At 39.2% G+C, this 25,289-nt stretch overlaps 1 protein-coding gene across 7 annotated transcripts in view; it reads right to left on the bottom strand.

Annotated features, from left to right (window-relative positions):
• Positions 1 to 18,115, bottom strand: part of MARK3 (microtubule affinity regulating kinase 3) — a 139,470-nt gene extending 121,355 nt beyond the window's left edge. For 3 of the 7 annotated variants that reach the window (XM_069103766.1, XM_069103765.1, XM_069103767.1), the window contains exon 1: positions 17,163 to 18,114. In XM_069103766.1, the coding sequence (XP_068959867.1) occupies positions 17,163 to 17,213 (51 nt within the window). In that variant the 5' untranslated portion in view covers positions 17,214 to 18,114. Of the gene's footprint in view, positions 1 to 17,162 lie in introns of all 7 variants that reach the window. The other 4 variants (XR_011171496.1, XM_069103770.1, XM_069103764.1 and 1 more) reach the window with 2 other exon arrangements.
• Between the last annotated feature and the right edge of the window lie 7,174 nt (positions 18,116 to 25,289).

The following is a 25,289-nucleotide window of genomic DNA, read 5'->3' as shown; positions in this document are numbered from 1 at the left end:
CAAGTCACTTCACCTGTTTACCTCAGATTCCTCAACTCTAAGGTGGGGATAATGATAGCACCTACTCTACAGGGTTGTTGTGAGGATAAAGACAGATAACATTTGTAAAGCACTTAGCATAATGCCTGACACATATGAGAAGCTATATAAATATTATCAATCTGTTCCAGTGTGAACCCTGATTGTTACCCTCCTGGTCTGAGTCCATAATGTCTCAAGCCTGGGTTCTGGGTCATAGTGGCATAGCTCAGCTACGTGCTCCAGGTATCCTTGGCCAGACCTTGAATCTGGGTTCCCAAGCCCTGATAACCACACTTTCAGGTACTAGGCCTCTCTGGCTTGCCCCTAGTCCCTAAACTAGAAGGCTTCCATGAGCTGCACTCCTGGGCTAGACTTTTCTGTCTGTATCCCTTTCCTAGGACAACAGTCTTTTGGCCATCTCTTTGTGCAAATCTAGGTTAGCAAAATGCAAAGATATAGCTTCTCCTTGGGTTTCTTGATCATTATTTAGTCTGAAGATATTTTTTTCATCCTTCTTGAAATAGTTGTGAAAGATGTAAACTATTCTGTTTCCACAATCACTCTAACATCTTGAGAGGAGTCTGTATTCTTAATGAAAGTATACTGAATCTTTGTTAGTGTTAAAATGCCTTTTCCTAGGCATTCACTAATCAATAACCTTTAATGATACACTTTTTCTGCAAAGAACAAGTCAAGCTCCTGCACTTTAGTTTACAGGTTCCATTTTCTTCCCTTTTCTTTAAATCCCTATAGTAACTGATATGGGGGGGGAAGGCATTTTGAGGGGGTACAATATTACAGAACTTTTCCAGACTCCACGATAAAATTATAGAATAAAAAGCTAACATTTATATGGCACTTAAAGGCTTACAAAGCACTTTACACATATAACCTTTCAAATATCACTGATGACTCAACAATCTCAATTGCCAATTCTTTCAATATCCTAGGAGGTGGTTCATATGGGCCAGGTGGCTTGAACTCATCAAAAGCAACTCATTACTTATCTCAAGACATCAACTCTCTATTTGCCATTTTGCATTATCCTTTCCTGAAGCAAAGTAATCTCACAATACTTGGGTATTTTATACACAAAGTTGACAGGGATGAGAGACAGGGATTAGACCTGTGATTTCACTGATATAAAAAACTCCCAATGAATAAACACCCCTTATCAATGAATATCAGCAGCTTCTTTTCAATTTACTGTCTTACAGAGCTGGCTGAGGCACTAAGGTTAAGTGACCAAACCAGGATCACAGTCTGTCACAGGCAGGGCTTGAGGCCAGATCTTCTGACTCAGAGGCCAGTTCTCTATTCACCAAGTCAAATTGTCTTTCATATAGTATATTAACCAAAGCAAAAGTCAGTGAATTTAATTCAAAATTGTGGCAATATTTAAACCTCCTCCCTATACATAGCTACTAATTAAATTAACATTAATGTACACTATGGCTTCAGGAGAAGTAGCCCAAATAAAAATAAGATGGAATCAATTCTTTTTAAAGTGGAAGATGATCAAAATTTTCTCAAATATAAAACTAAGCATGGGTGTTAAGGAAAAGTTAATGATAAGAGACATTCATTCAAGAAATATTAACATTGAAAATCTATTATATGTAGGGCTCTGTGAAGGACAGAAACATTTTCAGACATAATCCAGGTCATGACCTCAAGGAGTTTATAATTCTACAAGAGAATATAAGACAAGGACATAAATTCATTATAATACATATTAAGGTGAAAAAATATCAAGGGGATGAGGGAATACTAAGGAAAGTCATAAAGTTTGGGCATTAACTGTAGGAAGAATACTGATAAGCTAGAAAACATCCAAAAGGAAGTCTTTACCAAGAAGACTAGAATGGGTGAATGCCCTTCAGTCCATGTCATACTGGAAGCAACTGAAGGAACCAAGAATATTAACCTGGAGATGGGGGTAGAGGAAAAGAAAGATAAGACCTGTTATTTTTCAGGTAGTCAATCAATCAACATTTATTAAGCACAGGGCTAAGCACAGCAGGGAAAACCAGCAGTGATGGATGGAAAGTGTAGTGAAGCAAAGTTAGGCTTGAGGCCAAGAAAAATTTCTTATTCATTTTGTTTTTTTCCCCTCTAGCCACATCCGACTTTTTGTGACCCCTTTTTGGGGAGATATTCTTTTTAAAAGCTACTAGGATGGTTTGCCATGTCCTTCTCTGGTTCGCTTTACAGATGAAAAAGGCAAACAAGGTTAAGTGATCTGTCCATGGTTAAACAACTAGTAAGTATCTGAGGCCAAATTTGAACCTAGGTGTTCCTAAGTCTAGGACCAATACTCTAGCTAATGTGCCACCTGGTTACAGGAGAGTCTGGGATTTTTCAAAACTAATAGTCCAGTGTGATTTGAGTGGATTATCAGGAATTTGAGGAATAATCAGTATTAAACTACAACTGAATCATGAAGTCTTGAATGACAGGTAAAAAATGTATGGGAGATGGTGCAATAGAGTGCTGGGCCTAGAGTCAGGAAGACTTATCTTCTTGAATTCAAATCCTGCCTCAGGTACCTATGAGTTGTGTGATCCTGGACAAGTCATTTAATCCTGTTTGCCTAAGGTTCCTCATTTGTAAAGTAAGCTGGAGAAAGAAATCACAAACTACTACTGCATCTTTGCCAAGAAAACACCCAAGAAAGAGTCACAAAAGGTCAGACACAACTAAAACAACTGAACAACAACTTCCTGACTCCAGGTCAGGCACTCTATTCACTGGGCAACCTAGTTGCCCCTTCTCAACAATTAGTACTATCCATAAATAGAATGAGCTGCTTTAGTACAAGTTAGTTTCCTCTTATTAGGAGTATTCAAACAGAGGCTATGAGTGACCCTCTTGTCATATATGTTGTACTGGAGGGTAGAAGAGGAATGGTAGTCTTTTAGGTATGGGTTGGAATAGATGGTCACTGAGGTACCTTCCAACTTTATACTGCTATTATTTCGGGAGAGGTGAGGTAGTCAAGAAAATTTCAGGAAATTTACATAGAAGAAAATGCATTTATGTTACATCTTAAAAGGATGAGTAGGAAGGACAGGCAATAGTAGGGGCAGAGTATTGCAAAGGAAATTCTTTGAATGAATATCATGAAAAAAGACTTCGGGGCAGAGAAAGGAACAAGCATTTATTGAGTACCTACTACAGGCCAGGCATTGTGCTAAGGGCTTTACAAATATTATCTCATTTGATCCTCATAACTTTCTGAGGTAGATGCTATTATTATCCTCATTTTACAGATGAGGTAACTGAGGCAGACAGAAGTTAAATGACCTGCTCAGGGCCACAAAACTAGTTAAGTTTCTGAGGCAAATTTGAACTAAGGTCTTCATGACTCCAAGCCTAGCATTTTAGACACTGCACTACCTGGTTACAGGAGTTTGGGTGTTCCCAAAACAAATACTCCAGCTTGGTCTGAATGGCTGCAAAGAAATAATCAGGGTTAAGCTGCAACCAAATCATGAAGTCTTAAATGAAAAGTAAATAAGTTTGGATTTTCTTCCATATACCTATAGGAAGCCATTAGTGTTTGGTTTTTTTGAGGAAAGGAATGACCTGGACCTAAGACATACATGCATTAGGATGACTCTTTGGGTCCTGACCAACTCTTCTATTGATTCTTTAAATTAACATAGCCAGCAACTTAGAAGCGCAGAAATAACACAACAAACTGTGGAAATTTTTATAAGAGACCCCCAGCCTCAGTATCCCAAAGGTACTAAAGGTCCTATATATATAAAGGTCCAGAGAGTCAAGAGATCAAGAGTCAGTTGTCTGTTCAATATTTGAGATACTTCCTAAAAGTTTTAAACCCATCATCTTGGAATGACACTATAGAGGTGGTGCAGTGAGAGAATTCAGTCTGTCCCAAGAGACCCAATTACCAGTTATTTACTGCTACAGATGCCTGACCAAAAGTTTTTAGTACCTCCACCTGCTACATCTACACTTTATAAAGTTCCCCAGTATTGGGAATAATAAACCACAGAAAGTAACACCACAGGCACTTCATCAACACAGAGCTTAATTATCACAACACCCTAGGTGACTGTACAGATCAACTGGTTCTTTCCCCACCTGATAACCTTTTGTTCTTGCTCCTGTAATTCAATACTGCCATCTGCCAATGCTAAAATTCTCTCCCCCTTCTCTCTTCTAGTCAACATTTATGTTCAATCTCCAAGCCTTCCATGTATCCTGGGAATGTCCAGTTATACAAGGAAAACCAGTTTTCTTCAATTCACAAAATCCTTCAATACATAACCTACCTAATCCAGCAAAATAAATACCTACATTAGCAATGTCTAAATATGTGCATCTTTTTCTCGATTTCAAATTCATCTCTCTTAAGAAAAAAGTTTCAATCCTATTCTTCTTATAATCCATATTGCCTTTGCATTGCCCCCATGTTTTATCTCACACTATTTCCAAATTCCATTACTTCAAAGAAACCTGTATCTCTTCAGGGTAGGCTACTCTCCCTATCATAAGCCAGAATACACTGGGCAGAAAAGAATAAGTATATTCTTTTCCTTTCTCCAATGTTATTTCCAAATACTTCCTTTGCACCATTATCATTCAATCTCTCCTCTTTTGAAGATTTATTCCAATCAATCATTCTAATCAATCTCTCTCACTCTGTCTGGATACTTCTGGTGAAAATATGCTCAATTCACTTTCTCAGAGAGTTTAGTACCCAACTCACAATCTTTACAACCAGATCCTCCTTCTTCATTCTTAAAGACTCAATATACATAATTGTCCTCTTGAATCAAGACTGATTCCCCAGGTCAACCAGAACTCTCAAGCTACCTAATCTTCACTTCAACTCTGTTACTCATAGGATTGCTCATGGATTTCACTGTCATTCCTATGATACTGGAGCATGACATTCCTCTCTTTTGACCATAATCTCCAAATCTTTCATCTGTTTCTATGTCTCACTTCTGCTCAATCTTTTTGTCCTCATAATGGTCTCTAGTTCTCCCCCCTCCCCCAAACACAACCTCAATATAAGCTTCTTGGAAACAGAATTTTTATTTTATTTTGCCTTTATATACTCAGTGCCTAGGACAACACTTTGCAAATAACAGATACCAAGTGCTTTTTGGATGGGATTATTCTTCCAGTCCATCACTCAGAATGAGGCTTCGATTTCCTTTCTTCAAAGACTAACTAGTCCCTCCTCTCATCTTCCCATCCCCCATCACTTCTCTGCTCTAATTCCTAGAGGAATTAGAATGCTGGAGGAAATCACAGAATTGTGCCAACTAGGTCTACTACAAATTCAAAAATTTTCAAGTAATTTTTTTTATCAATTTGTCCTTCTCATTAACCATCCCCCTCCCCAAATGAGCAAACTACTGAAAAATCTGCAGTGTAGGATAGTCTGGATAAAGAACAACAGGGCTAGACACCAATTAACAAAACTTTATACTCAAAAAGGGCAGGAGAAAAAACAGATATAACTGCCTCAGTGTGCAGAGTCCTTTGCCTGAAATCCAGAGGCAGTATAGGTGTCTGAGGAGTGGGTGGAATGGGGGGGCGAAAGGGTGGGGGGGTTGAGATATGCACCTGGTAATGCAATGGTGTCTACACTCTGGTAGAAGGCCCAGAGACCCTTAGAATTCAAACCTGAAATAGAATTTTAGACAAATAAACAACACAGAACTAACAGGAGATTGCCTGGTCATCAATAGGGGAAGATAATAACATAAACAAGACCAATGAATTAAGAGTACTTTCCAAACTGCCCAATAAAAAGGGAAGAATGAGTAAAAGGAATGAAAGGAACTTAAACTTTTAATTGTGCCATCCAGCAAGAGGCTGGGGGAGGGGGCAATGCCCATCTCCAAGTCCTCCATACATCCTGGGGGTCTGGGGATATACCAGTCAAACCAGTTTTCTTCAATTCACAAAATCCCTCAATACAAATCTACCTAATCCAGTAAAACAAACATCCACGTTAGCCATGTCTAAATATGTATATCACTTTCTGGATTTTAAGTTCATCATCTCTTCATAAAATAAGAAGTTGCATGTTTAATCCTTTTTCTTTTAGTCTCACAGTTTATAATTGCCTTGGTCAAAGTTCTAAAGTCTTTTAGAGTTGTTTTTCCTATAATGCTGTTATCACAGTGTAAATTGTTCTTAGTTCTGCTTGGTGTGTTCTGTTCAGAGGTCTTCTCAGTTTCTTCTGAAACTGTTCATTTCATCACTTCTTATGGTACAATCGTATTCCATTTCCTTTACATACCACAATTTGACTAGTCATTCCCCAACAGGACAGCCTCTTGGTTTCCAATTTTTGGCTACTGCACAAAGAGCTATAAATATTTTTGTACATCTAGATTCTTCTCTAATTTCTGTTGGGTATAGAACTAGTAATGGTATTACTGTAGGGTCGAAAAGTATGTTCAGTCTGGTAACTTTCTAGACATTGTCAAATTGCTTTCCAGAATATAGGGACCAATTCAGAGTTTCACAAAAGAGTGCATTTGTCTACCTGTTTTCCCCACAGATCCTCCAATAATTGTCAATTTTCTAATCTGTCATTTCTGCCAGTCTGATAGTGGTATAAATAAGAACTTTTAAGTTCCTTTGTCTTTTTCTATTAGTGATTTGGGGTATTTTTTTTCCTTATGATTGTTGATAGTTTGGATTTCTTCCTTAGAAAACTGCCTATTCACATCCTTTGACCATTAATCTAATAGACAATGGCTCTTTGTCTTATAACTTTAAATCAGTCCCTTATTTATCTTGGATATAAGACCTTCCCGCTCCCCCCCCCCTCCCAGTTACCTGTTTCCTTCTAATTTTTACATAAGATATATTGAAAAAATTTTTTAAATAATCAAAATTGTTCATTTTATCTTGTGTGATCCTATCACTTCGTTAGTCATGAACTCTTGGCCTATCCATAGATCTGAAAGGTAATTTCTTCCTTCTCTAATCTATTTATGATGTGATCATATCCATTTGGAGTTTATCTTGGTACATGATGTGAATTATGGGTCTAAACCTAATTTCTACCAGACTACTATCTATTTTTCCCATCAGTTCCTGTTAAACAGTGAATCCCTTCGCTTGCATCAGAGGCCTAATAACACTTAATAACTATGTAAACCACTATAACCTCTCTGAGATTTAGTCACCTCTCTAAGACTTATTTATCTAAGCCATCCACATAGATTAAGGGGTTTCCATACTAAGGAAACAACATATTCTTGATACATCTGACTATATGGGATAATCTTTTTTTGATGCCTTATGCAAAAAGCCAGCAACCTCTTTAATCCCACTCAGTATTAACTGGCTAAGACTAGCCTACCATTAACAGGCCCAAGATAAGAGTTGAGGGGAAAGGGAAACAGGTACATGAGGAGGAAGGGGGAGGGGTGGAATCCTATTAATTGTATCAGATTCCGGAAGCTGCCTAGCTGAGATTTAAAGTATTATTTTGTCTAAAAGTTTTAGTTGGAGGCAGAGGGCTAGACTGGCTGATCTCTGGAAAACATTTCCTGTTCCATGGTTTTAAAACTATACCTATCCACAATTTAAATTTAATAGGAATAACAAAGGCAGAATAGAGGACTTAGGAGGAAAAAGAATACTGTATTTTAAAATGTGTGGTTCATAATTACAAATTTAACATTAAAAAATTCGAAGGAATTTCACTTAGAATCATTCCTGACAAACCTTCAGTACACTTCAGCTGAAGTATGGTATTCAAGAAGTCAAAGTTGAAGGCTTGGTTTCTATAAAGTAGCTTCAAAATAAGAAAAATTATCTACTCTACTAGCATTTAGTCCACTCTGTACTCAGGCTAACATTTTTACACAAAGCAGAGAAAAAAAAAAAACCTCACAAAGATTTGGAATCAGAGGACCAGTGGGTAAATATGTACCTATTACCCATGTGATGTTCATTAACCTCACTGGGTATCAGCATACTATACTCTATAAAACAAGGGCATTGTATACTATGATCTTTAAAATGTCTTCTAGTTCTAGTCTATAATCTCATAATCCTATGAATCAATTACTATTACTAAAGGAAAAAAACCCTAAACTTCAAGCACATTATCTTTCATGCAAACTACTCCAAATGTTGCTGGAGATTCAAAGCTTAATTTAGAATGCTTACTATCCTTACACAAAGGAGCTTTCAAGATACCCTGGAAAAATTCTCATTCATTTAAGGATATTCAAATAGCTTCCTAAGTAAAAGGAAATTTCTGCCTTGCTCTTCTCCCAGTTCTGCCAACAAAGATAAACCTTGCTGGCTATTACCTAAAACCACCGATCCTGTTCCAGAAACAAGTTGTTGCTGGTGGTGAAACTATGGAATCACAGAGTTTGGAGCTGCCCAGCTTTTAGAGATAATCTAGTCCAACTTCCTCATTACAAAGGAGGAAATGAGGACTAGAGAAGGGAAGTGACTAGCCCAAAGTTATTCAGATAATAGGAAAGCAAAGATTCAAATCTTTCGTCCTCCCAACTTCAAATCTTTTCTCTATACCACACTGGTCCTCTTGGCACACACACACAAATCACACAAATCTGGTATTATGATTTACTACTCTGATTCACAGGCACTTCCAGGAAGATATGTTTGGAAGGAGGTCCAACTGACTGAGGGGAAGGAAGGGTTTCAAATTTTGGTGCTGTGGAATCCTTCTGTATCTCATGGTCTAGAACCTCAAAACCTGTTTATTGTCAGGTTTTGCCAAAAGGTATGAAGTTTTAAGGTTTTAAGAAGGTATGGAGTTTTAAGCATGCTCTCTATGGAAACTTATTCTTACAAGGTGCTGGTAGAGAAACTAGAATTTCCCAAAAATCTGGTTTAAGACCACTGTTTTAAGCATGATAAAAATCTAAAAAGAGTATTCCTTTAAAGTGTGGAGTGCCAAAAACTGTGGGAAGTTATGAATAAAATTTTATTAGTTCAATATGTAACCTGGCTTCCCCCCCCCCATTCCCCACCTTTCTAGTGTTCTCACACCTTACCCTCTCCACATACTCTTCAATCCAGTGACACTAGTCTCCATGGACCCCTCACATAACACAATCTATTTTCTGACCTGGTATAATTCTCTGGCCTTATATGTGGAATGTCCTATCACCTTACTTCTTTCATGTCTCAGATAAAATCCCACACAAAGCCTTTCCCAATCTCTTAGTCCTAAACCCTTCCTTCTCTTGATTATTTCCTATTTATCCTATATACAGCTTGCTTGTACATAGTTGTTTGCATACTGTCTCCCCCATTATATTGTGAGCTCTTTGAGACCATTTGCCTCTTTCCCTGTATCCCCATCACTTAGCACAGTGCCTGGCACATAGTAGGGGCTCAATAAATATTTACTACATATTTATTGAATATTTACTATTCCCAGTACTCTGCATTCAGAAGACTCCTAATGGATAAGCATGAATCAGAAGTGATGGACTCGCGATAAAGAATGAGAAATATTATTTTTTGGACATGGTCAATGTGGGAATTTGATTTTGTTTCATTATGACTATGTTATAAAGTTTTGTTTTGCCTTTTTTTCCCCTTCCAATAGGAGAGAAAATGTTTTATTGAAAAAATTAAATTAAAAAAGCTACAGAGTAGTCCCATGAAATTATACACTATATTGACTTTATCTAGTCATTGAATTTATTTTTACAATTCCTGGAGGTATTTACATTTTTTTGTTGTTAGCTTTTTTTTCTTTTTGGAGGGGAGAAAACAGGGCAGTTGGAGTTAAGTGACTTGCCCAAGGTCACTCGGCTAGTAAGTGTTAAGAGTCTGAGGCTGGATTTGAGCTCAGGTCCTCCTGACTCCAGGGCTAGTATGCCACCTAGCCGCCCCAAGGTATTTAGATTTTAAGTATTATTTTACAGAGAAGAAATTGGTGACTTTCTACTGCTATTTTACAATAGCAAAATACACTACTAGAGGGCACTCCTAAACTCCTATCCCCCCCCCCACATCCATCAGGATTAAACCTTTTGCAAGAAGCTTATTCTCTGTCACTTTAACAAATAGTAGATCTCTGTAATAATCTTTGGGTTGCTTTTTTTTTTTAATGTGTCTAGTTAAGTTTTCCAGGGTCTCAAGAACAAGTCAGTGATAAAGTACAATATAAAATTCAAAACTCGAGTTTTGAATTTGATCAAGTACTGGAAATCCATTCCCACAAAAGCCTTTAAATAACTATGTTTTATATATCTGATTTTATTAATGTAAATGAGCCTTCCTAATTATCCTATGTTAATTTTTTGTTTTTGCTTTTTGCAGGGGGAAAGTAGGGCAATTGGGGTTAAGTGACTTGCTCAAGGTCACATGGCCAGTTTTGTGTTAAGTGTCTGAGGCTGGCTTTAAACTCGGGTCTTCCTGACTCCAGGGCCGATGCTCTATTCCCTGCGCCACCTAGCTGCCCCTATCCTATGTCAATTAATAAATCATTTGAAAAGCAAGCTAAGGTAGTGAAAAAAGTCCTTAAAGACTTAAGATATGTATAAGCTTGAACAATCACTAATTTGGCACATGACCATTAGGCAAGTGCGTAGAACTCAGTTTCTTCATTTGTTAAGTGAAGAAGTTGTACTAAATGATTTCTTTCTTTTTTTTTTTTCAAAGCAATTGGGGTTAAGTAACTTGCTCAAGGTTACATGGCCAGTTATTTTGTGTGGGTGTTAAGTATCTGAGGCCAGAACCGATCCCAGGTCTCCCCACTCTGAGGCCAATGCTCTTACTCACTGTGCCACCTAGCTACTCCCTGTACTAAATGATTTCTAAGGCTGTCTAAAGTTCTAAATCTTTTGTAATTTTACACAACAATCAGTTTCATAATGGAGATTCACATTATAATAGAGGGCCAAAAAACAAGGTTATACTGAAATACTAACATGCTGCATTTTCAGTTTATGATAGAAAATATCCATTATTGGGGGGCGGAGCCAAGATGGCGGAGTAGAAGCACGACCTTCCCGCAGCTCTGGCTTCCACCCTCCCCAATCCATGTGAAAAGGGAACTCTAAACAAACTTTGGAGCTGCAGAACCCACAAAATGACACAGAGAAGCTAACCTCCCACTGATGACAGCCCGGCTGGCAGGAATCCAGCTCAGCGCTCTCTGAGCCCAGGAGCCCAGCGCCACACCTAATCTTTAGCCCCAGGGCAGGCCTGACCAGCCTTGCCAGAGGGACTCCTGATCAGCAGCAGCCGTGGCCGTTTCCAGATTTATCAACACATAGACACAAAGGACAAAGTGAGAGGTCAGTACAATCTGGACTTTGGGACCAGTAAGTGGGAGTGCGTGGCTTTTACCCCCAGGGTGAAAAGCCTCTGAGATGCAGGCACAGCCAGCCAGTGCCATGTGGCGGCTTCAGCTCTTGGCCTGCAGAGCGTACCAGAGGGGGACCAAGCACCAGTCTAAGGGGTAATCACTCTTGCTTTAACCTGCTTGGATCTGGATTGCAGTCTAGGGTGGAGGTTCTGGGGTGTGTGTCCAGCTTGCCAGAGCGTGTGCAGACCTCAGAGAGGGTACCCATCTAATACCTCCGCCAGCTGAGAAAACCCCAGCGTTTGGGATGAAAGCTCCCCTGTCTGGCGGCAGAGTCTTACTGTGGCAAAAAGTCCATAAGTCAAGTAATTGAGTGGCAAAATGATCAGGCAAAGGAAACAAAGTAGACAGAAGATTCCAACAATACAATCCTATTTTGGGGACAAAAAGGAGCAAAGCATGGAACAGAAGGAAAGCAGTGAAGTCAGAACTCCTGCACCAAAAGCTTCAAAGGAAAATACAAGCTGGTTACAGGCCATAGAGGACCTTAAGAAAGATTTTGAAAACCAAATAAGAGAAGTGGAGGAAAAATTGGGAAGAGAAATGAGAACAATGCAAGAAAATTATGAAATGAGAGTTAACAGCCTGAATGAGGAAAATAATACCTTAAAAAACAGACTGACTCAAATGGCAAAGGAGGCCCAAAAAGGCAATGAGGAGAAGAATGCCTTAAAAAGTCGAATTTGCCCGATGGAAAAAGAATCTCAAAAACTCAATAAGGAGAATCATTGCTTCAGAATTAGATTGGAGCAAATGGAAGCTAATGACTTGATGAAAAATCAAGATGCTGTTAAACAGATTCAAACAAATGAAAGAATAGAAGGCAATGTGAAATATCTCATGGGAAAAACCACTGACCTGGAAAATAGATCCAGGAGAGATAATTTAATAATTATTGGACTACCTGAAAGCCATGACCAAAGTAGGAACCTAGAAATCATCCTCCAGGAAGTTCTCAAAGAAAACTGCCCTGATGTTTTAGTACCAGAGGGCAAAATAGAGGTTGAAAGAATCCACCAATCACCTCCTGAAAAAGATCACAAAAAGAAAACTCCTAGGAATATTATAGCCAGGTTCCGGAATTCCCAGATTAAGGAGAGAATATTACAAGCAGCCAGGAAGAAACAATTTGAATATTGTGGAAACACAATCAGGATAACACAGGATCTGGCAGCTTCTACACTGAGGGATCGAAGGGCTTGGAATATGATATTCCGGAGGGCAAAGGAGCTGGGATTAAAACCAAGAGTCACCTACCCAGCAAAACTGAGTATCATGTTTCAGGGGAAAATATGGTTATTCAGTGGAATAGAGGACTTTCAAGCATCCTTGCTGAAAAAACCAGAGTTGAATAGAAAATTTGACATTCAGATACAAGAAGCAAGAGAAGCATGAGAAGGTAAACAGGGAAAAGGAATCATAAGAAAATATCCATTATTTAAAATCAATGGCAAATTATCTACCTTGTAATAAAGTGCATAATGTGTTAACATCAGGAGACCTGGGTTCAAGTCAAATCCCACTTCTGATGCTTCTTAGCTGTGTTACTGTGGGTAAATCACTTAACCTCCTGATGCCTCAGTTTCCTCATCCGTAAAATGGGGGTAATTGTAGTACCCACCTTATTTGAGTTGTGAGGTTCCAGTAAGAATGGGAGAAAAATACTTTAAGAATCAGTTATTTTGTAACAATTCTTGAATTTTAGTAAATAATATGAATTTGAGTTATAGCTTTGAGACATACTTCAGGGAGTAAGACATCTCAAATCTTTCTTAAAGAAGCCAAGACAAGAGTTAATATGAACAAGTTTAGGTGAACAATACTGAAATATATATATATATATCAATTCTCACTTAGTGGGGTAAGAAATACAACAAATTTACCATATAAAGAATTTATAAATGTCTTTAATTATTAACTTTTTCAAAACTACGACCTGATAAATCAAAATTCAAAGGCCCAAACTCGGCATGTCCAAAATGGAAAGTCACGTCTCTACTCCAACTTGTTCTCCTTTTCTTTTTCTTGTTGATGGCAACCATGTCCTTTTTTAGTATTATCCTAGTTAAAAACCTCAATCATGGGGCAGCTAGGTGGCGCAATGAGCAAAGCACTTCAGAGTCGGGAGGACCCGAGTTCGGTTCCGGCCTCAGACACTTAACACCCACACAAAAAAACTAGCCATGTAACCTTGGGCAAGTTACTTAACCCCAACTGCCCTCCAAAAGGCAAAAAAAACCAAACCAAAACCCCCCCAAAAAACCTCAATTACCTTTCCCTCTTTAGTCAATATCTAATTAGTTGTCAACTCTAAAATCTCTCTTCTATTTGTCCCCTCTTTTTCTACTTCTAGTGCAACCAACCTAGTTGAGGAGTCAAGGGGCCTAGATTTTAAACCCAACTCTACTACTTACCTGAATGGCTGTAAAGGCATTTAACCTCTCTAAGTCTCAGTTTTCTTAAATAAGGGCCCTGGACTAGATCATCAATTCTCAAACTGTGATCCCACCCCTCATTCTCCAATCCCAACCCTCCCCCCCTTTCAAGGGATCCTAAAGGTCAAAACTATTTTTACAATAATACCAGGACATTTAAATTTCTAATATGGTAATTATCAGCAAATATAAACAAAAGTTCTTTGAGGCCTTTAATAATTTTTAATAGTGTGGAAGGGTCCAAAGGCCAAAAAGTTTAAGAATCACTGACCTAGGTGAGAGGTGTGGGCCAACCCCAGCCCTGTTTTTGTAAGGTCTTTAAGCTAAGAATGGCTTTTACATTTTTGAATAAAACTAAGTGTATTCAAGGATACACCACAATATACATGGCGGCACTTAAAAGTAAAGGGGGCAAAAAGTTAAACCTAGAAACTACTGCTTGTAGTACCTAAACCACTTGTTCCTAAGTTAAAAATATACAAATTTTTCCCCTCATCCTGACTTACAAACTGAAATGTTTTCAGTAGGAAACACTGGGAATAAGCTTTCTTTTTTGCCTGAGATTACAATGAAGATCCGCTTACTACACTGCTGTTTTTAACTTCTATTTAGAAGTGTAGAATTGTGCTTGTGATTTTACTCTAGATAAATAATTAAATCTAACCTTTTGCTTGCTCCACACCACTGAACATTCCAAGAAAAAAATTAAGTCAGAAATCAATGACAAGTTGCTTTAAAAAAAAATCAATGACAAGCTCTCTTCAAAGGAAAGTTATTTAATCCATTAAATATTTAAGATTTTTCTATTGTTCAGTAGCTTTTAGTACATTTAAGTAAAATATACCGTCTATAATTATTGTACCAACTTCAACCTATTGTTATTAACCAAACACTAAACATTATTATATACTAGACTCTGTCCCAAATTTTACAAGAGATTAAATGACCAGATGGCTAACCAACAAATAGCAGCGTAGGGATTAAACTCAAGCATTTGATACCCTGTAGTAGTTAAGTGTGAAGAACACTCAGAGAAAAGAAACTTTTCTTAAGGTAGTCTAAAATCAGTCATCTTCCCCCATTACTGGTTTCAGTCCAAGTATAGGCCTTCATCCACTTTCTCATATGGACTACAACCTCCCTAACTGAAATCTCCTTGCCTCAAGTCTTTCCCCTACTCTAATAATACCCTTTGACACAGGTGCCCAAGTAATACTACTAAAACACAGGTCTGACCAGACAACTACCCTGCTCAAAAACTCCCAATGTCTCCTTATTTCCCCCAGCTTAAAATATAAACTCTTCTGTTTCACTGTTAAAGCACTTCATGGTCTGGCACAGACATGTTTTAAGATTTATTACATCTTCACTAACTCTACTGTACAACTCAACTGTCTTACTGGCTGTTCCTCTATCATCTCCAGCCTCAGTAGCTTGGCAGTTAGCTCCCCATGCCTGGAAGGCATTCCCTGCTCATCACTACCTTTTGGAATCCTAGTTTCCTTCACTGCTCCATTCAAGTACCACCTACTTATAAGAAGTCTTTCCTAATGTGCTGACATTAGGAAATGAGTAGTCACTCATTAACTTATCAAATTCACCTTCTAATTTACTTTGTATATATTGTGTATTTATTTGCCTGTGTACATAGTTTCCCCAATAGAATGCATGTTCCTTGAGGGCAGGGCCTTTTTCATTTGTCTTTGTAGTCCCAGAACCTGGTACTGTGTCTGGCATATAGTAGGCCTGTAATAAAAGATCTTAAATCTAGCTGTTTAATTTTACTTTTTAATTTAAGTACCAATAATTACTTAACTAGATATTTTTCAGCAAAGAATTTTAGCTGGCAATTCAATCAATTCTTCACTAAAAACTGGATGAGTTCAGACAAGTCATTTGCATATGAGTTACCCCAATGTTGAGGGTGGGGGTGGTCACTTTTAAAACAAAGATTCTTAACTTTTTTAATCTCAGAGATCCTTATGGCAGTCTAGTAAAACTTATGGACCTTCTATGAATACTTTTTAAGTGCATAAAATAAAATACATGGGATTACCAAGGAAACTAACTATAAATACAGTTATCAAAGTATTTCTTTAAAAGTTCCCAGGACACTAGGTTAAGGAAGTCTGCTTTAAAAGGATTACAAAGAACAGTAACTGATTTAACAAAAACAAAAAAAATTTTGTTTCTCCTCCCCTCCTCAAAACAGATGTTACAAAAACTATTCCTTATTAAGTATGTATTCTTTGTAATTAGGTTCTTCTAATCTAGTGGTTTTTGACTACCACCCAAAGAGATCTTAAGGATTTCTTAAAGGCAGCATTTTTTAAGAGACTGTGACTGTTGTCAGTTCAAACCTTTTTTTTTTAAAGAATGAGCCATAAAAAGTGTAGCTCGTTTTGTCCAATTATTATTTTATTAAGCATTTTTAGTTAATTTTTAAATTTACTATTTATTAAGTATCAAGTAAAAAACACAATCTTTAACTGACAGTCTCATTAGATATGCATGACCAAAACCACAAAGTCTAGAGGAACAAATGCTGCAATGTCTTAAAACACCCTAATGGAACAGTAGAAGACAACCCAAGCAAGTTATCTTGACTAGTCTAACAGTAACTTTTAGACTTTATTAGTCAATAACAGACCCACCAAGGCAACACAAAACATATTCTCACTGCCCAAACATCAGTAGATTTTACTTAACTACCCCCAGCCAGTTTGAAAATAAACATTTTTTGAGAAAATACATCAAAAGCCCTTTGATGAAATCACAACTGCCCATTGTGGGTAGATTCAAAGTTTAGATAGGATACAGTAGCTCTCACCTCCCCACAAGCTCGGAAAGAACAGGGACTACAGCAAAACTTAGCATGTCCCACCAAGCAAAATCCTGATAGCTGTTCTATGTGATATGGTTTACACAAGTTTTCCTCCTAACAACCTTGTGTGGTAGGTGCCGCCAGTATTACACACCCAATTTACCAAAAGGGAAACTGAGTCTCTGGGAAGTTGAGAGACAAGGTCACAAAGGTTACCAGTAGGGATTTCTCCCAGGTCCTCTCCAATGCTCTTTCAAGTAGACTGGCCACGGTCTCAGCGAGCTAGCTGAGAGCGCAGCCGCACGTAACAGGCGCCTGGGGTTTGGTGAATGGTGTGTGAATATTAAAAAGACAGGTTATTTTCAGATTTGGGGGCAAAATTTATCCAACTGTTTTTCAGCTTTCTGGAAGGAAGGGTGCTCAAGCAATGACATTATTTGAAACATCTCCAAGAATAAAATAAATGCTACCAACGAATTGCTGCATAGGAGAATCCATATCGTGGCTTACTTACGTTTTCAGTGTCTCGCTCAATGACCGTTGGCAAAGGGGTCCTAGTGGACATTTTAATTCACTTTTAATTTTTTTCCCCACAATGGAGAGGAAAAAATGGGGGGGGGGGGAAAGAAACAAAAAGGACGCCCGAAAAACAAGGAACGACAGCAAGAAAGAATCGAGCCTCGCCGGTCCGCTGGCCACAGGGCAGTCTCAGTAGTGGTTCTGAGGGGGCACCATGGGGGAGGGTGGCTTCCTTCTCCCTCCCCCCGCACAGTGGTCTAGATCCCAGGCTGGGCCGAACGATTCCCCGGGCAGGTTCCGGGCTTCATGCTGCTTTCGCTGCCCCACCCCCCAAGTCTGGGACCGGACACCGACCCCCCTCCCCCTCCCCGCCCCTCCAGCTGCACCGGGGCGGGGAGGCTTCAGGCGTGGGAAAGTCCTGGGAGGAGAGTGGTGCCCAGGGCAGGGCAGGGCAGTGGAGGGCGCGGCGGGGCTGGGCTAGGGGGTCTCTCAGGTCCGTCCCGGCTTCAGGGCTGGGCAGCCAGCGAGGAGCAGCACGAGCAGAGGCGGCGGCGGACAGGGCAAGGCCAGGCCGGGCAGGGGAGGGGAGGCTGCGGGGTCCGCCCGCCAGGCTCTCCCGGGCCCCCGCGAGCTTAGCACTCCTCCGGCCGCTGCTGCTCCTCTTCCTCTCCTCAGGTTTCAGCACTGGGGCCTCCACACCCCGGCACCAGCCGCCCTGGAAGAGGAGTGGAGGATAGGCTGCGGAGGGTCACAGGTGCAGATCATGGAAGGGGCTTCGTGCGGGGAATTGCAGTCTCCCTTCACCGTCTCTTGCCGTCCCAGCCCCGCCCGCCTGCCTGCCTCCGCCGCTTGGATCTCCGCAGCCCTCTACCGCCTCTCCTCAAAGATCCAAGATGGCCGCCACCCAGCTTCCTCTGCTGCCTCCGGCTCCCTTCGCCGACCCCCAGACGGGAACGGAAGTGACAACACCCTCTTCGCCCCGCCTCTCCGGAGGAGACTCGGCCAATAGACGAGGCGGGAGGAGGCAAGCCTTGGCTGTTGTTGCTAAGGGCGACTGGATTCCTGTCAGGGAGGGAAGGAAGGAAAAGGGAAAGGGAGGGGGGCACAGAGGGAGGGGGGAAAAGGAGAAGGTAATAAGGGGAGAAGGTGGGGCTACTGGTGGAAGAAGACTTTTAGGGTCGTAGGGTTTAAGGGTTTGAAGAGTCCTTGGAGACCAAAGAGAGACCTTGAAGTCCAAACCCCTGTTTTTACAGAATGGGAAACTGAGGCCCAGAGAAGGGAATTGACCTGCCCAAGGTCATATAATTGATAAGTTCATAAGTAGCTATAGTGAAAGAAGAATCCAGGTCCTCTTACTCTAAATCCGGTTATTTCATCCCCTGTCCTCTTTCTCTGGAAGTGGAGTTTAACTCCCATATCTTCCTTTAAAGAATCTTTGGAAGTCCATTGTGTGGGTGTTAAGTCCCATCTGCTTGGTTTCTTGACCATGTCTTCCCTTCCTGTTCATCATCATATTTCAGGTTTCAGCCAGTCATACTGAGCTGAGGTCTGCAGTCTGGAAGACTGTACAAGAGACCATCCTTAGAGCAGAAGACAAAAATCTCCTGGCTCTGGTCATGTCCCTTCTTAAAAGTGTTTGGTGACTCCCCATTGCTTACTAAATACATTTTGTAAGGTCAAAGATGGGAGTAAAGGATTTAGAGAGGAACTGGTCTCATCCCCTTACTCAACAGATTAGAAATCTAAAACCCAGGCAGGAAGTGATTTCCCACAGGTCACATAGATTATTAAGTAACTGAAGATGGATTAGGTCAAACTTTATGTGTGGTATTGAAGGCCCATTGCAACCTGTCACTTCCCTTTATTTCCAGCTTTATCTTACACTGCTCTCCACCATTTAATTAAACAATTGAGCAAGCATTTATTAAGTGCCTACTACATGAAAATCATTTTAAAAGATGATACAGATGTGAAAACAAAATGAAAAACTGTCAATCCTCAAGGAGCTTACATTCTACTAGGGAGATATATCAAATCATTTGAGAGAGCACAAGTAACTAAGGAAAACAGGAAAGGCTTTCTCTAGGAAGGTACACAGATCTCTAAGGTCCCTTCCAGTTCTGACAGCTTATGATCTTAAGAGCCTACTATCCTGAGATTAATTGGTGTGAATGGGAAGAGAAAAATGCCAGTGTATTATATAGAAAAGTAACAAGTACATCATGAGCTATAAAAGGCTGAAAATACAAGTGCTTGATATTGATATAGAAGTACAAGTTTCTTCTGCTTATGCATCTTTTAATTAATGCAAAACCAGCCAAACATGAACAATTTATGGTGGACAGAATTTTTCTGTCCTAGGAGCTGCAAAAGAATCATAGATCTAGAGCTGGAATGGACCTCACAGGCCATCTAGTCCAAATCCCTCATTTGACAGATGATGTAAATGAGAACCCAGAGACTTGCTCAAGGTCATGTAAAGTGGCAGAGCCAGGATTCAGGCCTGGATCAGGTCTGGAACCAAGTTCAGCACTCCAAGTGGAATATTCTTTTTCCTTCACCATGCTGCCTCTAGAGAATGGCAAGGTCCCATGTATTGTATATTCCAGTCAGATTGAATTCCTCTCTGTTCCCCAGTATGTCATGCACTTTCCTACCTTCCTGTTTTTGCTCGAATTGTTCTCTATAACTTGAATATTGTCCCTTTACTTCTTCACCTACTGATGATAAATACAATAATAGACACAGTGATTCAATGCTATCCCCATCTTGCCAGTAAAGAAACTAAGGTTTAGGGGGCATAATTACACAGTATCTGAGGTGATCATATTCCTACCCATCCTTTAGAGCACAATTCAAATGGCACCTAATCTAATAAAAAAATTTGTTTCTCATTTTTCACACAGAATATTGCTGAATGCTTCTGATGCTCCTGTCATGAAATATCATGAATTATGGTTATCTGTTTTTGTCTAATCCCTTTACTAAACTGTAAATTCCATAAGTATATACATCGGACTTAGTTTAACATTTTGTTCCCTCCAGTGGCATGTCATCCCAATGTAACAGGCATTTGATAAATGTTTGTTGCCTTGCATTGAATTGAAGATTTTAGTCCCTACCTTCCAGGGGTTTATGAAGTAATTGAGAAGCAAGATTGACCCACAATGAAGCACCTAGAGAACAATAAAAAGAAATAATTAAGTGGCTTCTTATCTGGGGCAGAGAATCATAGGAGTTGAAAAAGTGAGGGGTTAGTGAAAGCTTCAGAGAAAGTAGGTCTTAAGTTTGGCCTCGAATTCAATTCAGTTCAACAAACATTTTAAAGCACAAGTCCATATGCTAAGCACTGGGGAACAAAATTTTTAAATGACTCAGAGCCTACCTTCAAAAAGCTTACAATTCAAGAGAACATTACTCTACACAAGTTACTATGATACTTGTATCACAGAATATAATGAGAACAAAGGAACGATCCAGTAAAATTGCCACAAAAAAACTGGGTTGGAGGGAGAGAATTTTTAGGTGGGGAGAGGGGAGGAGGGGCCAAGTTTCACGAAGGTCGGGGCCAAGTAGGGCATTAAATGAAATGAAGGAGTTCAACAGATGGAAATGAGTTAAGGGATCCCATTCCAGACATGAGGATTTTGTAAACAAAGGCTTAGAGCCCAGAGAAGACAGGACAGGAACAGATGGTGAGTAGTCCAGTTTTGCTGGAATGTAGAATATGTGAAGGGGAGTAATGGCTGGACAGATAGAGTGGCACCAGACTCTGGAAGAGGGATGATTGATGACCTAGAGGAATTAGACAGCCTTAACAAAGGAGTGGGACTGCCTTTTCCTATGAGAAGAAAGAAGAAAGGATGTGTGAGGATATTCAGCACTTCATAAAAAGAGGAGGATGGGAATTAAATAATTTTATATCCAATTTCCTCAGTCTTCCCACTAAAGTAGAAGGTATGTTCATCTGCTGTGCAGAAGGCTAGGTTGGATTTGGCTAGACTGAAACAAAGCCCTAACGTGTGGTCATGTAATCAGCCCTGGGAATTACATTAAAACATAGAAGGCACATCCTTTATCCTCAGTGAGCTACTTGTCTAAAAAAAAAAACCAAAAACAGAACACAGACCTTTTTTTTTTTAAATTTTGGGATAACCATTCATTCAACATGCACCTGTTAAGCATCTGTGATCTACAAGACATTGCTCTATGTGCTAGCTGTCTAAAGACAAGGCAACAAATAAATAAAAAACTCAGTCTCTGCTCAACATGCTCATATTCTACTGAGGAGATACAACATTTACATAGATAAGTAAGTACAAAATAAATTTGGAAAAAAAGAGTAGGGGGTTCTAAAAAGTCCTTAAAAATAGGGGGTTCAGGAAAGGAGTTATATTTTTGGAGGCAATTGGGGTTAAGTGACTTGCCCAAGGTCACATAACTGTGTGCCACTGTGCCACCTAGCTGCCCCAGAAAAGTCAGTATAAAGAATACTAGAGGGGCGGCCAGGTGGCGCAGTAAGAGCGGCCCCAGTGTTGGGAGACCTGGGATTGGTTCCAGCCTCCAATACTCGGCACCCACACAAAAATAATAACTGGTTGTGTAACCTTGAGCAAGTTACTTAACCCTGAATGCTTAAAAAAAAATACTAGAAAAAGGAATTGAAAAAGGCCAACCATTCTAGAAAGAAATTTGGAATTATTCATGAAAAATCACTAAGTTGTGAATACGCTTTGACCAAGAAGTACTCCAAAGAGATCAAAGAAATAGGAAAGGGACTCGTGTTTTACACACACACACACACAGACACACGTGTGTGATTGTATAAAAACATATACGCAGATATATGTCTATATGTGTAAAAAGAGTTTATTTCATATATACATACACATACATACATATTACATATATATATTCAGCTCTTCTTATAGTGTCAAAGAATTGTAAAGTTAGAGAGTACCCAACAAGTGAAGAATGACTGAAATTATTGCATATGTGCTGTAATAATGAAAGGGACAGTTCAGAGAAAACTGGGAAGATTTGTATGAACTGATCTAAAATAAAATGAGAAGAGCCAGGAGAACAATCTTTACAATAACACCATTATAAATATAAACAACTTTGAAAGACTTAAGATTTTTAATCAGTGTAATGACCAATAAGGATTCCAGAAGACCAATAAGAAAGCAAAGTCATGCTACCTACCTTCAAGTAGAGGGACAATAGACTTAAGGTACAGAACGATAAATACATTTTTGGACAAGGCCACTGTAGAGATTTGTTTTGTTTAACTATGCTACTTCTTACAAGGGTTTTCTTTCTCTTTTTTTTTTTTGCAATGGTGGGAAGATTGGTCAGAGAAGGTATCTTTGTCTTTCTGCCCTCAAATTAGGAGTGAAGAGAAGAAAGAAAACCAGAAAGAATAACAGATAAATAGGATAGTTGTAAAAGTAATATGTTGAATTTATTACATAAGAAGAAAAGCAAGTTTTATATAATAGAAAATTGCAGTTTCATAAACAGTCCTCTCCTGTTCTACATTGTTAAAGGAAATTTTCATTTTATTTGATATTTGTTGAGAATAAAAATAAATTTTAAAAAGAAAGAAATATTTCCAAAGTATTTGGTCCAATTCCCTCACCTTATAGGTAAGGAAATAAGAACCAGGGTATAGAAATGACTATTCAAGAACCAGAGAGGATTTGAGGCGACTGGGGAGGCTAGTATACATACAAAATGTCATATAATTATTCAATGTCAGAAGTAGGATCCTAGGAAGAATCCAGGTCTTTCTTGACTCCAAGTCCATTCTTTCTACTTCATGCTGATTCATTTACTTCTTATGTGATTGTTAGCTAATTATTTCTTCTCTCTGACACTCACTTTCTTCATCTGTAGAGTTGAAAATGTTGGACTAGATGATCCCTAAGGTACACTCCAGCTCCAATTTTCTGTGATTCCATAAAGACTGACCTATTAAGACTAATTGGTATAATGGAAAGAACATTGTATTTGAAGTGAGAGAAACTGAGTTCCATTCTGGGTCTGATACTGCTGAGTGACCCTCAACAAGTCACTTCACATCTCTGAATTTCAGTTTCTTCATCTGTAAAAAGAAAAAGAAATGATTAGACTAAGTGATCTCCAAGGACTCTTCCAGCTCTAAATCCTATGTTATTATTTATAGTACAAAAAAGTAAATAGATAATATATTGAAATGCCAATTAGGAAGTGACAGAAAACATGGGTGTTTCATTTGTATTTTAAAATGAACTCATGAGTGAATTTAGGTTCTAGTAGCATCACTTCAGCAGCCATGCCAATGTTTTCAATACCTTTACTGCTAATTTGCTGAGCTTTCATGACATTCTTGATCACCTCCTTCCCCCTGGATATTAGAATTCTTTCAAAATGTGTGTGAGAACCACAGTCACCAGATCACTTTCAGCTAAGAAGATGTGACTTTTCTCCCTCCCCAAGGATGTTTCTAGGCTTATATACATGAAGGAAATGAATCTAGGAGAATCTGGGTATATTTGGATTCAAGTTCTTTAGTTCTTATGGAAATATATGCCACCTCTCCCCCCTCCCCACCCACACTCCTCTAGCTCCTAGTTCAGTTCAACTGAACTGTTTTTTTGTTTCTGAAAGAGGAACTCCCTTCCTGCACATCAACCCCTACGACTACACACTAAGTAGAATACATTAAACAATTTTGGTTTGTGTTGATCATTATGTTTATACTGGTGTTATTGTACAGATTGTTCTCCTGGTTCTTCTAACTTTATTTTTGATCAGCTCATACAAATCTTGCCAGTTTTCTCTGAACTGTCTCTCTGTAACTATGCTTGTCTGGAATGTGTATCTTTATTCCCTTTCATTATTATAGCACATATACCCTAATATCAGTCATTCCTCAAAATTATTAAAGGTTTAGAAACGACCATAAGCATATAGGAAATAACTTAAACATTCAGAGTCCAATCGCCTTTTACACAGTCCAAGCAGGGATGGATGGAAGCAGGGAGTGAAAGTGAGTAGACAATGCAACAGAACACTTGACTTCCCCTTGGAGAGAAAGAAAGGAAAGAGAATAGGGTATCATTGGTTTTTCTTTTTTTTCTTCTACCTCCTACTTCATTAGCAGTAAAGATTTCACTCAGTCTATAGGTCATGAACAGAACATCTCCATCCTCCCTAGCTCATGAATCTACTTGCAATTGGTAACCTTCACCCCACCCCCAATTCCAATAGCTTCTCTTAATAGCTGTTCCTATGACACTGGTTAGCAGGTCTTTCCTTTCTCCTCCCACAAGCCCCTTCTACATCAAAGTCAGAATGGACCTTGGAACTTGGGGAAATACTGGGTAAACTCACCCCAGGGAAACAGGGTAGATCAGCAGAAGCCCTCAATGTAACCAAGCCAGTGTTCTGGTGGGCAGGGCCAAAAAGGGGTTATGTAGTAAGATTAATTGTTGACTTTTCTTTTTATGGTGACATAGTAACATAGTATAATTCCCTTTATGAGATATGAGAACTCTAATTCTATCTACTAAGAAACAGTGTGATTGGTCAAGCAAATAGGTTAGCCATGCCTGTGGAAGCTTTAAATAACTAAAGCTAAACCCTGAAGATCTCAAGGCAAACAAAACTCAGAGCAGTAATGGAATGTGATCCCTGTAGGGTGAATAGAAGGGGACTTATTTTTTCTCCCCCTACTTGCCATATTCACCATGTAGCTTTGAAGTGAGGCTATTGCATCTATAGAAGAATCTTCATCCAGTAGGGAATAAAGATACACATTCCAGACAAGCATGAATACAGAGAGACAGTCACTAGAGGGAAGAAGTAACTTCAAGGAAGTAACTTGACTGTTGGCAATTGAGGGTCAAGCAACTGAGAGGAAAAGATGTAGGAACCCAGAGTACAGACTCTATAAAGAAAAATGAATTTTCAGACCCCATAATACCAACAGCTGGTAGTTGCCTTTGGAACCTAAGTATGTTGCACTTGTGTCTCACTCCCATTGTGCTCTAAATTTGAGCCCACTCTCTCATTGGATGCCCAACAAATCATTATTTGTGAGAAAGTACACCCTAGGTATTTTTTTGGGGGTGGGCAG

This window comes from Petaurus breviceps, unplaced genomic scaffold (assembly GCF_028583685.1).
Source record: "Petaurus breviceps papuanus isolate PSGF00001 unplaced genomic scaffold, PetGlider_PUasm1.0 64, whole genome shotgun sequence".
Classification (NCBI taxonomy): Eukaryota; Metazoa; Chordata; class Mammalia; order Diprotodontia; family Petauridae; genus Petaurus; species Petaurus breviceps.
The sequence above is the reverse complement of the archived record's forward strand: the minus strand, read 5'-3'. Positions and strand labels throughout refer to the sequence as shown.